At 62.5% G+C, this 10983-nt stretch overlaps 2 protein-coding genes across 2 annotated transcripts; one reads left to right on the top strand and one right to left on the bottom strand.

The window, feature by feature from the left end:
* Positions 1 to 1612: 1612 nt before the first annotated feature.
* Positions 1613 to 5375, top strand: ASIC3 (acid sensing ion channel subunit 3). Its single transcript, XM_057732510.1, has 11 exons — positions 1613 to 2146; positions 2871 to 3021; positions 3202 to 3329; positions 3493 to 3694; positions 3792 to 3848; positions 3951 to 4098; positions 4417 to 4508; positions 4606 to 4685; positions 4787 to 4858; positions 5043 to 5101; positions 5241 to 5375. The coding sequence occupies exons 1-11, from the start codon at positions 1613 to 1615 to the stop codon at positions 5317 to 5319; spliced, it is 1602 nt and encodes a 533-aa protein (XP_057588493.1). The 3' UTR covers positions 5320 to 5375.
* A 1005-nt stretch (positions 5376 to 6380) lies between these two features.
* On the bottom strand, positions 6381 to 10319 carry CDK5 (cyclin dependent kinase 5). Its single transcript, XM_057731832.1, has 12 exons — positions 10195 to 10319; positions 9446 to 9534; positions 9287 to 9354; positions 9089 to 9149; positions 8935 to 8991; positions 8176 to 8271; positions 7966 to 8040; positions 7731 to 7827; positions 7507 to 7576; positions 6936 to 6996; positions 6746 to 6826; positions 6381 to 6639 (listed from the first exon to the last, which is right to left on the bottom strand). The coding sequence occupies exons 1-12, from the start codon at positions 10229 to 10231 to the stop codon at positions 6553 to 6555; spliced, it is 879 nt and encodes a 292-aa protein (XP_057587815.1). The 5' UTR covers positions 10232 to 10319; the 3' UTR covers positions 6381 to 6552.
* Positions 10320 to 10983: the final 664 nt, after the last annotated feature.

Genomic DNA, 10983 nt, shown 5'->3' with positions numbered 1-10983 from the left:
CCAACGAGAGCAGCCCTGATGCCCTCCATGACAGCTGCAGCCCTCAGCGGCTGCCTCCCGTCCCCTGTACCTTGGATCAGTGAGACGCCCGCGTCCCACTTGAGGCCAGTGGGCACTGAGCTTGCAGACTGCGGCTCTGCTTTCTGGAGGTGTCCGCTCCAGCCGCTGGGAGTCCTCCCCGACCTGACGCATCATCTCCTCTGGAACATCTGAGACATCTTCAGTCCATCGCCCCGGCTTTGCCCTGTCCAGGCCAGTGTTGCCACGCTGTGCTAGGCACTGTGGCCAAGGGCACTCCAGCCGGTTCGGGGGCAATGTCTCTCCTCCTTTAGAAAAGCCCCCATGCAAAACAGGCACACCCCATGTTTCTGACGGGAGCGCAGAGTGGTGTAACGCCTACGGCGGGGAGTTTTGTGGTGTCTATCAGATTACCCACGCAGTTGCCTCTTCTTGACCCAGCAGTTCTATTTCTGGGAGTTTACGTCTGTGCCGTGTTACCGAGAGCACCATTGTTTGTGATGGAAGAGTGGAAACCCCCAGTGTCCATCAGTAGGGGTGTGGTTATATAAATGATGGCCCAGCCACATAAATGAAATGGTATATCGCCACTGGAAAAATGGGGAAGTTTTCAGGGACTGGATACCACGTGGTCTCCAGAATGTGCTGTTACATGAAAAAAGACATGCAGTCACAGGGCCTCCATATTACCTGGGAGGGTGGCACATGGGCACCACCTGAAGGGTGACAGGCAAGCCCACCATCATTGTGGCAGAGGCCTGAGAGTGGGCAGGTGGGAGAGAGGGTCACTGAAGACAGGCCGCCTCTGGACTTGGGGCTGGAAGAGACCCTGGCGTCCAGGGTAGGCTGGGACGCTGGGGGCTCAGAAAGAAGATGGCAACTTCCCACCACTTTCCAGCCTGGTCAGGAGCCAGCTCCACCGTTTGTGACCAGAGCAGATGATCCTGGGCGAGCTTAGGGGGAAGGGAAGAGAGTGGCGAGGAGGGGAGGCTGGGCCAGGGGTCAGCGACCGACCCTCAGGCCCGACAGGCAGGGGCTGCCGCTGGCAACCTAGAGGGCCCCGAGGGCACCCCCAGTCCCAGTTTATCTCTCGGCCCCCCTCAAGCCCTACCCAGGATTGCTGTGGTTTCCTGCCGGCGCCTCTGGTCTCCACTGCCAGGCTCCCCCCCAGTGCTGCACTAATGGCTCAGCCTGGGGCCCCAGGGACCTCCCCGCCCCCCAGACGGCTCTGCCAGCCCCCTTGCCCCCTCACCGCTGAAACCCAATCCTCTGCGGCAGCTCCGACTCAGCAGAGCAGCCTCCAGCAGAGCCGCCCTGCTTGCCACGTCGGCTGCACCCTACCTGGTCTCTGCCGCGGAGCCCCCAGCCCAGCACCGCGGCCAGCAGAGCCACAGTCCGGTCCTGGAGGAGGCCTAGCTGGAGCCGCCAGGCCAGCACACCCAGTCTCGCCAGGCCAGTGCCTCCTCACCCTCTCCTCCTTGCCGCACACCTGCATGCCCCCTGCCTGAGCCTCCAAATCCCCTCTCAGCCCCTTCCAGCCCTCGGACCGACCCTCTCTCCCCTTCCTAAGGTCCCCCCACCCCAGGCTCCGGCCATGAAGCCCGCCTCGGGGCCGGAGGAGGCCCGGCTGCCGGCCTCCGACATCCGCGTGTTCGCCAGCAGCTGCACGATGCACGGGCTGGGCCACGTCTTCGGCCCGGGGGGCTCAACGGCGCGCCGGGGGCTGTGGGCCGCGGCCGTGCTCCTGGCGCTGGCCACCTTCCTCTACCAGGTGGCTGGGAGGGTGCGCTACTACGGGGAGTTCCACCACGAGACGGCCCTGGAGGAGCGCGAGAGCCACCGGCTCACCTTCCCGGCCATCACCCTGTGCAACACCAACCCGCTGCGCCGCTCGCGCCTCACGCCCAACGACCTGCACTGGGCTGGGCCCACGCTGCTGGGCCTGGAGCCTGCCGAGCACGCCGCCTACCTGCACGCCCTGGGCCAGCCCCCCGCGCCGCCCGGCTTCATGCCCAGCCCCACCTTTGACGTGGCCCGGCTCTACGCCCGGGCCGGGCACGCCCTGGAGGACATGCTGCTGGACTGCCGCTACCGGGGCTGGCTGTGCGGGCCTGAGAACTTCACCACGGTGAGCCGGCTGCCCACCCCGTCCAACCAGGGTCCCAGAGCGCCGGTCAGTCCCTGCCAGGCCTTGCTGGCCTGGCCTCCCCCAAAGTCAGGGAACCTTAGCACCCGTGCCAAGGGATCCTTTCCTTCCCAGCCAGGCCAGGGGCTCCCCACCCCACCAGTGCCTTTCTGTTCAGCCCAGGAAGCCGGCCTCCTTGGGCCCCTCCCTGCTGCTCAGCTGGACTGCAGCAGGCAAGGTCACATCTCCCAGCCAGGGGCACTCACCCCGGCTGGCTCTGGGCCCAAGGTCTGGTCTGTGGAGAGCCTGCTCCTGGGGGTGGGGGGTCTGGTGTTCACGGGCAGGAGACCCCTCTCTCTGCCAGGGGGAGGGGGCTTGTTTTCCCTCTGTCTCTTCAACATTCTGCCAGACCTGAAGGAGGGCATCAGGGACCCTCTTCCTTTTTACACCAGCCTCCAAAGAAACACTTGCTCTGTAGGCTGTGCCCTGGGCTGGCGGTGAGGGTGAGGAGTTGGAGTGATGGGAGCCAGTGAGGGTACAGCTACATGTGCCAGTATCAGGGAGGGTCTGGGGACATTGAGATGTGGGTTTCAGTGTTCTAAGAAGAGACCCAAATAGAGCACGGGGAGGGGAGAGGCCCCATGGTCCTTGCGTTGGCCCAGGGGAAAGGGCGGGCTGGGCTCCAGGTTCCCTGGTGAGGTGTGTCCTCTGCCCGCCCACCCCCCAGATCTTCACCAGCATGGGGCAGTGCTACACCTTTAACTCCGGCGCCGATGGGGCAGAGCTGCTCACCACTCCCAAGGGCGGCATGGGCAATGGGCTGGAGGTCATGCTGGATGTGCAGCAGGATGAGTACCTACCCGTGTGGAGGGACGTGGGTATGGGGGCGCACAGAGCGGCAGACGGGGTGCAGAAGGCTCTGGGAGGGCGTGAGGTGCGGGGAGGGCCCCCATGACGGTCCCTTCCTGTGGGAGGGGGCAGGGTTAGCTGGTCACTGTCCTGCGGCGAGGGGGCTGCAGCAGGGGCCTGCCGGCACTCAGGCCTCCCCTTCCCCGCAGAGGAGATGCCGTTCGAGGTGGGGATCCGCGTGCAGATCCACAGCCAGGGGGAGCCGCCACGCATCAGCCAGCTGGGCTTTGGGGCGGCCCCTGGCTACCAGACTTTCGTGTCCTGCCAGAAGCAGCAAGCATCCTCGCTGGGGCCTCCAAAGCCAGGCTCCCACCTAACTCCCTCTTCAGCCCGCAGCACCTCAGACCCCAACCCCAGCTCCTCAGACCTGTCCTGGTGACCTCACATTTCTACCCAGGCCCCCACTTCTCCCAGAGCTTCCTTAACCCGACCCCCTACAGCTGAACTTCCTGCCGCCGCCCTGGGGTGACTGCAGCTCTGTATCTCTGGACCCTGACTTTGAGGCAGAACCCTCTGGTCCTCTGGGTCCCCCCAGTCCCAGCCCAGGGCCCAGCCCTCCCTATAGTCTAATGGGGTGTCGCCTGGCCTGTGAGACCCGCTATGTGGCTCGGAAGTGCGGCTGCCGAATGATGCATATGCCCGGTAAGGGGCTGGGGGCAGCGGAAGAGGGGGTCCGGGAGGTGGGGAGGCCCGAGGTGGGGGGCCGCTTCTGAAGCTGTCTCCTTTGCCTTCGCCCCAGGCGGCGCGCCGGTGTGCAGCCCCCAGCAGTACAAGGACTGCGCCCACCCGGCGCTGGGTAAGGGGCAAGCCTCCCCCGCATCCCGTCCCCACCGCGCTCCGCCCGCGACTCCGACCCCGCGGGGCGGGCGGCCGTGACCCGGGCGCCTGTGGCCCGCAGACGCCATGCTGCGGAAGGACGCGTGCACCTGCCCCAACCCGTGCGCCAGCACGCGCTACGCCAAGGAGCTCTCCATGGTGCGGATGCCGAGCCGCGCCGCCGCCCGCTACCTGGCCCGGAAACACAACCGCAGCGAGGCCTACATCGCGTGAGCCGGGGGCCCAGGGAGCCGGCGACGGAGCTAGTACCCTCCCCCAGGCCGAGCCTTCGAGCGCAGCCGGGGCGGGGGTGGCGGGGCGCGGACACCACGCTACACATCCTCCCCGGGCTCGGGGACTCTGGGCGAGCTGCTTAACCTTCCTGACGCCCGCTCTTCTGAAAATGGGGTGGGGACCCTCCTCCCCAGGGGGCATGAAAGGACGCAGAGACCAGAGAACAGGGCACCTGTTCCTGCCGGCAGCTGGCACTAGGGGCGTCCAGCGAACACTGGGCGTCCAGCAAACACTGCCGGCTTCTTTTCCTCCAGGGAGAACATACTGGTGTTAGACATCTTCTTTGAGGCCCTCGACTATGAGATCGTGGAGCAGAAGAAGGCGTATGAAATGTCAGAGCTGCTTGGTGTGTGTGTGCGCGCGCGCGCGCAAGCGCCCTGCGGTCTAGGGAGGTGTGGGCGGAGCAGGCAGCAGTGAACTGACAGGTGACCCCGTCTCCACAGGTGACATTGGGGGCCAGATGGGGCTGTTCATTGGCGCCAGCCTGCTCACTATCCTTGAGATCTTGGACTACCTCTGTGAGGTGGGTGGGCCTGGGCCCCAGCTGGGGGAGGGGGGAGAGTCAAGCCACAGGATCCAGGGGACAGGTGTGCGCTGGCCACCTCCACCACTGCTTGCCCCCAGGTGTTCCAGGACAGAGTCCTGGGATACTTCTGGAACCGAAAGCGCTCCGAAAGGCACTCCAGCACCAATCTGGTAACAGCCGGCTCCTCCTCCCCAGCCATCTCCACTGTGGGTGCTCAGCACCCCCTCCTAAGTGTAGAACACCATCCCTACCCAGCTGAGAAAAGTGATGGGGGAGGGGCATGCAGTCACCTTGGCTGATCCCTGGGAGGGAGGATCCCCCCCCCCACCTCTGACCCTCTCCCTCCTCTCACAGCTTCAGGAAGGGCTGGGCAGCCATCGAACCCAAGTTCCCCACCTCAGCCTGGGCCCCAGGTAACAAGAAATGGTCCCCTAAGGTCAAGGGAGGAGGGGCAGGTCCAGTCCAGAGGGAGAAGTTTAGGCCTGGGAGGGCAGAGGCAGGGCAGTGAGTGAGAGGCCTCCTGCCCCAGAGCTGTCGTCTCTGTCCCCCCAGGCCTCCCACCCCTCCCTGTGCTGTCACCAAAACACTCTCCGCCTCCCACCGCACCTGCTACCTGGTCACCCGGCTGTAGACTGCGTGTCTGTCTTCAGGGCCACACCTGGACATCCTGGACATGGCCAGCCTGCACGTGTCTTTACCATCTTCACCCCAAATAAAGTTCTAGTGCATCAGCCTCTACTGTTCCTCTAAGACAGACTAGCCAGGCCACAGTCAGCCCTGTGTGAATGAGTTTGTCAAACCGATATCTCAGAGCGAACGGAGCCCGAAGCCAGGTGTGAAGGCAGACCGGAGGCAGTGGTAGGACAACCACACCTGGGCTCCTACGAGGGAAGGGCTGGCAGAAGGCTCTGATCCAGAGCCCGGCAAGAAGTGGAGGAGCAGGCAGGGAGAAGCCAGAGGGGAGGGGCTCGCCCACTTCCAAGAACACAAGCTTGTGTCCTGTCTTATATCGTGACTTTTTCTGATGTTTGGGACCGAGCGCCAGCCTGCCTCCCTCCCTCCACGGGAACCACTCATTTCCCCAGCCACCCCACAAGAGCTGAAGGCCTCAGCTTGAGGGGGGAGCCCAGGCCCTGCCTTCCTGCCCCTGCCAGTAAGCACACGCCCAGGCCCGCGCTCCCTGCTCCTTCTCTGCACCCTGAATACTGGAAAATGACAAATAAGGGAGCAGGGGAGGGGGCGCTCCCAACCACAGCTTGAGGTGCCTCCCAGCCTGGCCTGCGGGCCTGGGGGTGGGGGCGATGAAGAGGGAAGAGGCTGGGGGGTACATATGGGAAAGCAGAATCACAAAGAAAGGCCCGGCTCTTTCCTCCCCATGCGGGTGGAAGCCCACGCTTGCTCCCAGACACCGGCAGCCTAATCCCTCCCGGGCGGAGGAGGAAGGGACAGGCACGAGCTCACAGGCACACGTGTGGGGCAGTGCTGCCCCGAAGGGCAGACGTGAGGGCTGAGGGTCATAGCCTCCAACCTCAGTCTCCAGCCGCTTAGAGCAGCAGGGCCAGGGCCGGACAGTTGGGTTGTGTTGGAGCTGGAAGCAGCATTGTAGAGGGTGGTCAAGTGGAACAGAGACTCCCCCCAGCACCACCCTCAGCCCCAGAGCCACTTGACCACCACATCAGCCAGACTGTGGGAAAGGAGCCAGTTTATGAAATTAAATAAAGTCCATGGAGGGAGTGAAGAACACGGGTTAGGGCACCTCCACCCTGATCGGGCCCAGCACAGCTGGAGCTCGGCACACCGTGCATCCCTGCCTTTCCTCCCCTCCCCAGAGGGGGCTTAAATAGGCCAGGTCCCAGCCTGGAGCCTAAGGGGGGCAGAAGTCAGAGAAGTAGGGGTGCTGTAGGGCCTCTTCTGCTGAGATGCGCTGGACCGGGTTACACTTCAGGAGGTTCTGGACGCACAGAAGAAGGCGAGACAGGTTCAGGCCCAGAGCTCCATGCTTCCCTGGTCCCTCCGGACAAGTGCCCTGGCCCCGCCCCCACCCTGCCCTTGGTCACCTGCAGCAGGTCCCTCCCTGTGGCATTGAGCTTGGGCACGACGTTCACCAGGGACGTTGTGGCCGGGTACATCGGGTAGGGCTGTGAGGGGCAGGCAGAGTCACACCAGGGGTGTGGGACATGGAGGCTGCTAGGGCCGGGAAGTAAGGGGGACCACTATGAACCACACGACCCCCCTGCTCTGCCACACCTTATAGTCTGGCAGCTTGGTCATGGCGGGCCACTGCTCCTCGGTCGGTGTCCCCAGCAGCGTGTCCATGGGGTCAAGGATCACTCCGGTGGAAAGGGGCAGGTGAGGGGCTCTTCCCCTGGGAAGCGGGGTTCCATATACCCGCCGCCTCCCTCCTCACTTCATCCCCCAGCTCATGACAGAAGCCGCCCCGAGCCCGTGCGACCCTCATACACAGTCCCAGCTGCGTGCTGTCTTCTGTGGGTCAGGTGCTCTAGAGCCGTTAACCTTGACCTAAACCCTGAGGCGTGTGGTCCTTAAGTGGTCAGCTCCCCCCCCACTCATCACCCCCCTGCTCCTTCAGCTGGAGGAATGAGCCCTCCTTGCCTACAGGCTGCACGCACTCCAAGTGGCGGCACATACCTGTCCCGTGATAACCAGAGAGTCCACCACCCTCTGCCCTCAGGAGAAGCCCCGAGACACCCCCAGTCCTGGCCCAGCCCATCGCTGCCCTCCCTGCCTGCACTCTGAGCTCCAGGGGCCTCCAGATCCCCTCCCAGAGGGCTTGAAGCGAAGGGAGATGGAAGGATATCGGAAGATCCTTTTCAGCTGGTCGTCTACATCGTTGCCAGGAAAGAGGGGCCGCCCCGCATTGGCCAGCTCTGGGAGAGAGGCGGGGGTGGCACACGAAGAAGCCCTCGTGCCCACCCCCCCACCCCCCATGCCTCCCGTGCCCACTCCAGGGGCCCCACTCCCTTCCCCTCTTTGTCCACTCAAATGGCACAGAGAGTGTCCCTGCAGACCCTGGCATGTCACCTGCGAAAATGCAGCCAGCTGACCACATGTCGATGGACGTGGAGTACAGTTTGGCCCCAAAGAGGACATCGGGTGGGCGGTACCACAGCGTGACCACCTGGAGAAGACCCCACCCATGGGGACCCCCAGTTAGAGGGTGGGGAGGAAAGCACTGGGAGAGGAGTGCTGGAGGAGGAGCTAAGAGATGCTCGTTGGGGACCCCTCCCTCGTCCCCACATCCCACCCTGCAGCTCACCTCAGCTGAGTAACAGCGAACAGGGATCCCAAAGGCGCGAGCCAAACCAAAATCGGCCAATTTCAGCTCCCCGTTCTGAGGGGAAGGGAGTGGGGCATAGAGAGGGGCTCTTCCGCAGTCTGAGGGCAGGCCCCCTGCTCCCACCGTCCCGCCCAGCCCCCACACCCCGAGTCAGCCTCCCTGAGGTCCCACCGTCTCCCCGAGAGGTACCCTGTTTATGAGCAGGTTCTGAGGCTTCAGGTCCCTGTGCAGCACGTTTCGGCTGTGACAGAACCCCAGGCCTTTTAGCAGCTGGAAGAGGAATGACTGGGGGAGGGGCAGAGAGGTCATCAGACCCTCTGGATGGGAAGCGGGCCCAGCAATGGAATCACGCACCCCTCTGCTCTGCCTTGAAACCCCAGCAGTCTCTCAGCACCAAGCTGGGCGCAGCATCACCCCTTCACTACCGAGGACCACTTCTATACTCTGTTCTGTACAGTACTCGAAATGAATGGTGAATGGGGGCCCTGGTCCCCACCTTTCTGGAACTGACAGCTTGGAGGGCCTTCCACCTTCCCGGCCCACACTGCTCTCTCTCCTACCTGGCCTCATTTGAACACGCACATTATAACCATCAACGGATATACTGTGCTCTATTATTCAGCACTTGTTTCCCCTGGAACCTGGGCCTAGACCAGTGCCTGGCACACAGCAAAGCATTCAATGAGTATTTGCTGAACGAATGAATCTCTCTGAACCTCATTTTCCCACCTCTCACGTGTAAATCCTACCACTGAAATCAGAGTGGTCCTTTCAGGTCAAAGCTGTCATGTGAAAATGCTCGCTAAGACGGAGGCTCTTGGAGGCAGAAACAGGGTTTTCTCCTCCCCTCATGCCCCGAGTGTCCCTGTGCAGGGCCTGAGAGCACATTCACTGAACACAGATGCCAACTCCAGCCTCAATGAGCTCCCAGGAAACCAGTTTCCTCACCTTCACAATTTCAGGATCTAGGTCACCATTGCAGCTGTCGAAATACTTCTTAAGGTCCTAAAAAAGGGATGGGGGTGGGGGGTAGGACAGAGTTTAACCTCAGTCTGAGCCCCTATATCCTCCCAAGGCTACTGGCCCTCAAGCCTCCCCTCACCTGGTCACAGAACTCAAAAACCAAAGTCAGCTTCTTGTCACTGTGCAGGACATCATGGAGCCTAGGGAGAAGCGAGGGCTCAGCTAGGCAGGGATGCAGGTCTGCACCTAATATCCCAGTATCAGCCCAGCCCATCTCTGAAGCCCCTACCCCCTCCAAACGACCACACAGCGAGGAGGACCCCGCCCACCTACACACCTGACGATGTTCTTGTGCTTCAGCTCCTTGAGTAGGCAGATTTCCCGAAGGGCAGAACTCGGCACTCCCTACACATTGGAGGGGGCCAGGTGGGCCACAGTCACATCCCACCCAGCCTAGGCCCTCAACCCCTCCCTGGCCCTGATGCCCCAGTCCTACCTCATCATCATCATCCAGCCTCACTCGTTTCAGAGCCACGATCTCATGAGTCTCCCGGTTTTTGGCCTTGAACACTGTTCCGTAGGTGCCTAGAGGAAGGAGGTCGGGGTGAAGGAAAGGATGGGGCATCCTTCCCCAACCCAGGAATTCCTGCCTGGGGAGCAAGCAGCTTGGGGTGTCACTTCTGATGCCTGGAGGCGTAAGGGAAGAGATTCAGGGTGAAGACTCGGCACGGAAGAGCTTTGTGAATGGGAATGTGGCAGAGAGGAACCGGCAGAGAGGAGCCTGCAGATGGCTCAAGGGTGTCTGCAACAAGGAGAGACTGCAGCTGCTGGGTGGGGAGGTCTATAATAAAGGCCGAGCTTCTGGAGGGCCTGGAAATAGGGAGCAGGGGTCTGGGAGAGGAATGAGGGCCGGCAGGAACGCTGAGGTTGGAAGTCTGCAGCAAGAACTGAGGCTGGGGGGTGGCTGAGGTTCTGCATGAAGATAGGGGTAGGAAATGCAGCACGTGCAGAGGTCGGGAGGTGGGTCTACAGGCAGTGCTAAGGTTGGGAGGGGGGCGTCTATGGGAAATGCTAACAGGGATAGGATTGGTGTCTGCACGGAGAGCTGAGCTCAGGGCCAGGGCTGCAGCCTGTGCTGAGATCGGAGTCTGTGGGTATTGCTGACGGTAGAGGAGCCAGGGTTGCAAGGAATGCTGAAGGGTCTGCAGAATTAGATCTTGCAGGAACATCTCGTGGTCCCATTACCTTCCCCAATCTTCTCCAGTTTCTCGTATTTCTGCATCGCGGCAGCCGCGCCGGGACCCTTGCGGGCCCTGGGTTCTAAGTCTCCGGGCCCGGCGTTGCAGAGGAGGCGGCACCCCAGCCTCCGGCCCTGCCCCGCCCTCCTGCCTGCGCATGGGCTTCTGGGGCTTGTAGTCCTACGAAGTCAGGTTTCCCAGTAATGTCCGGGGCCTTAGACAACAAGAAGACTACAACCCCCAGCAGGCTGCGCCAAGGCTCTCTGCAGCTCTTGCCTCCCGGGACTCCAGTTCGACCGCGGAGGCAACCCTTGGACTTCAAGTCCCAAGAAGCATCGCGTGTCCGCTTTCCCGGCTCCCCGCCGTCGCGCGCGGCTCCCAGTGTGCCCCGCTCGTGTTATTCCTTTCAGTGATGACAACTTTCTTTTGAAAAAGGCCTCCCCGGGACTACATAGTCCAGAATGCAGCAGGGGTGGGGGTGGGGCGCCTTCCAGGGGTTTGGCGGCCTGCATCCTGAGCCCAGGTGATCCTGCTCTGCTCGGGTTGATGCTATTGAAGTTCCATCGGCTCCCTGACAATCTCAGCACGGGTTTGCACCTCTCCCTAGGCCGTCTGGGGACCTCAGGATTGGTTGAGGCATGGCTCTGAGGCATATCTTGCTGACGATGTCTTCACAGGGACCAGCTGACCGCAGGGCTGGACAGAGAGGCAGGTGTGCCCCACTGGAGACGGGGTTTACCCTGCGCCGGAGACTCCTCTCTCCTCTGAGCCGCGTTTGTTGTCTCGGAGCCCACCC

This window comes from Hippopotamus amphibius, chromosome 4 (genome assembly GCF_030028045.1).
Source record: "Hippopotamus amphibius kiboko isolate mHipAmp2 chromosome 4, mHipAmp2.hap2, whole genome shotgun sequence".
In the NCBI taxonomy this organism is placed as follows: domain Eukaryota; kingdom Metazoa; phylum Chordata; class Mammalia; order Artiodactyla; family Hippopotamidae; genus Hippopotamus; species Hippopotamus amphibius.
Note: the sequence above shows the minus strand (reverse complement) of the source record. Positions and strands in the feature narration are given on the sequence as shown.

What these genes read in the sequence shown, in the direction of transcription:
- CDK5 (XM_057731832.1), bottom strand. Translation starts at nt 10,231, where the DNA reads ATGCAGAAATACGAGAAACTGGAGAAGATTGGGGAAG. An exon ending in AAGCACAAGAACATCGTCAG is followed by an intron (nt 9,150 to 9,286) that starts GTGTGTAGGTGG and finishes GCTTCTCCCTAG; the next exon opens with GCTCCATGATGTCCTGCACA. An exon ending in AGCTGGCTGCATTTTCGCAG is followed by an intron (nt 7,577 to 7,730) that starts GTGACATGCCAG and finishes CCTCTCTCCCAG; the next exon opens with AGCTGGCCAATGCGGGGCGG.
- ASIC3 (XM_057732510.1), top strand. Translation starts at nt 1,613, where the DNA reads ATGAAGCCCGCCTCGGGGCCGGAGGAGGCCCGGCTGCCGGCCTCCGAC. An exon ending in CTGCGCCCACCCGGCGCTGG is followed by an intron (nt 3,849 to 3,950) that starts GTAAGGGGCAAG and finishes TGTGGCCCGCAG; the next exon opens with ACGCCATGCTGCGGAAGGAC. An exon ending in GGCACTCCAGCACCAATCTG is followed by an intron (nt 4,859 to 5,042) that starts GTAACAGCCGGC and finishes CTCCTCTCACAG; the next exon opens with CTTCAGGAAGGGCTGGGCAG.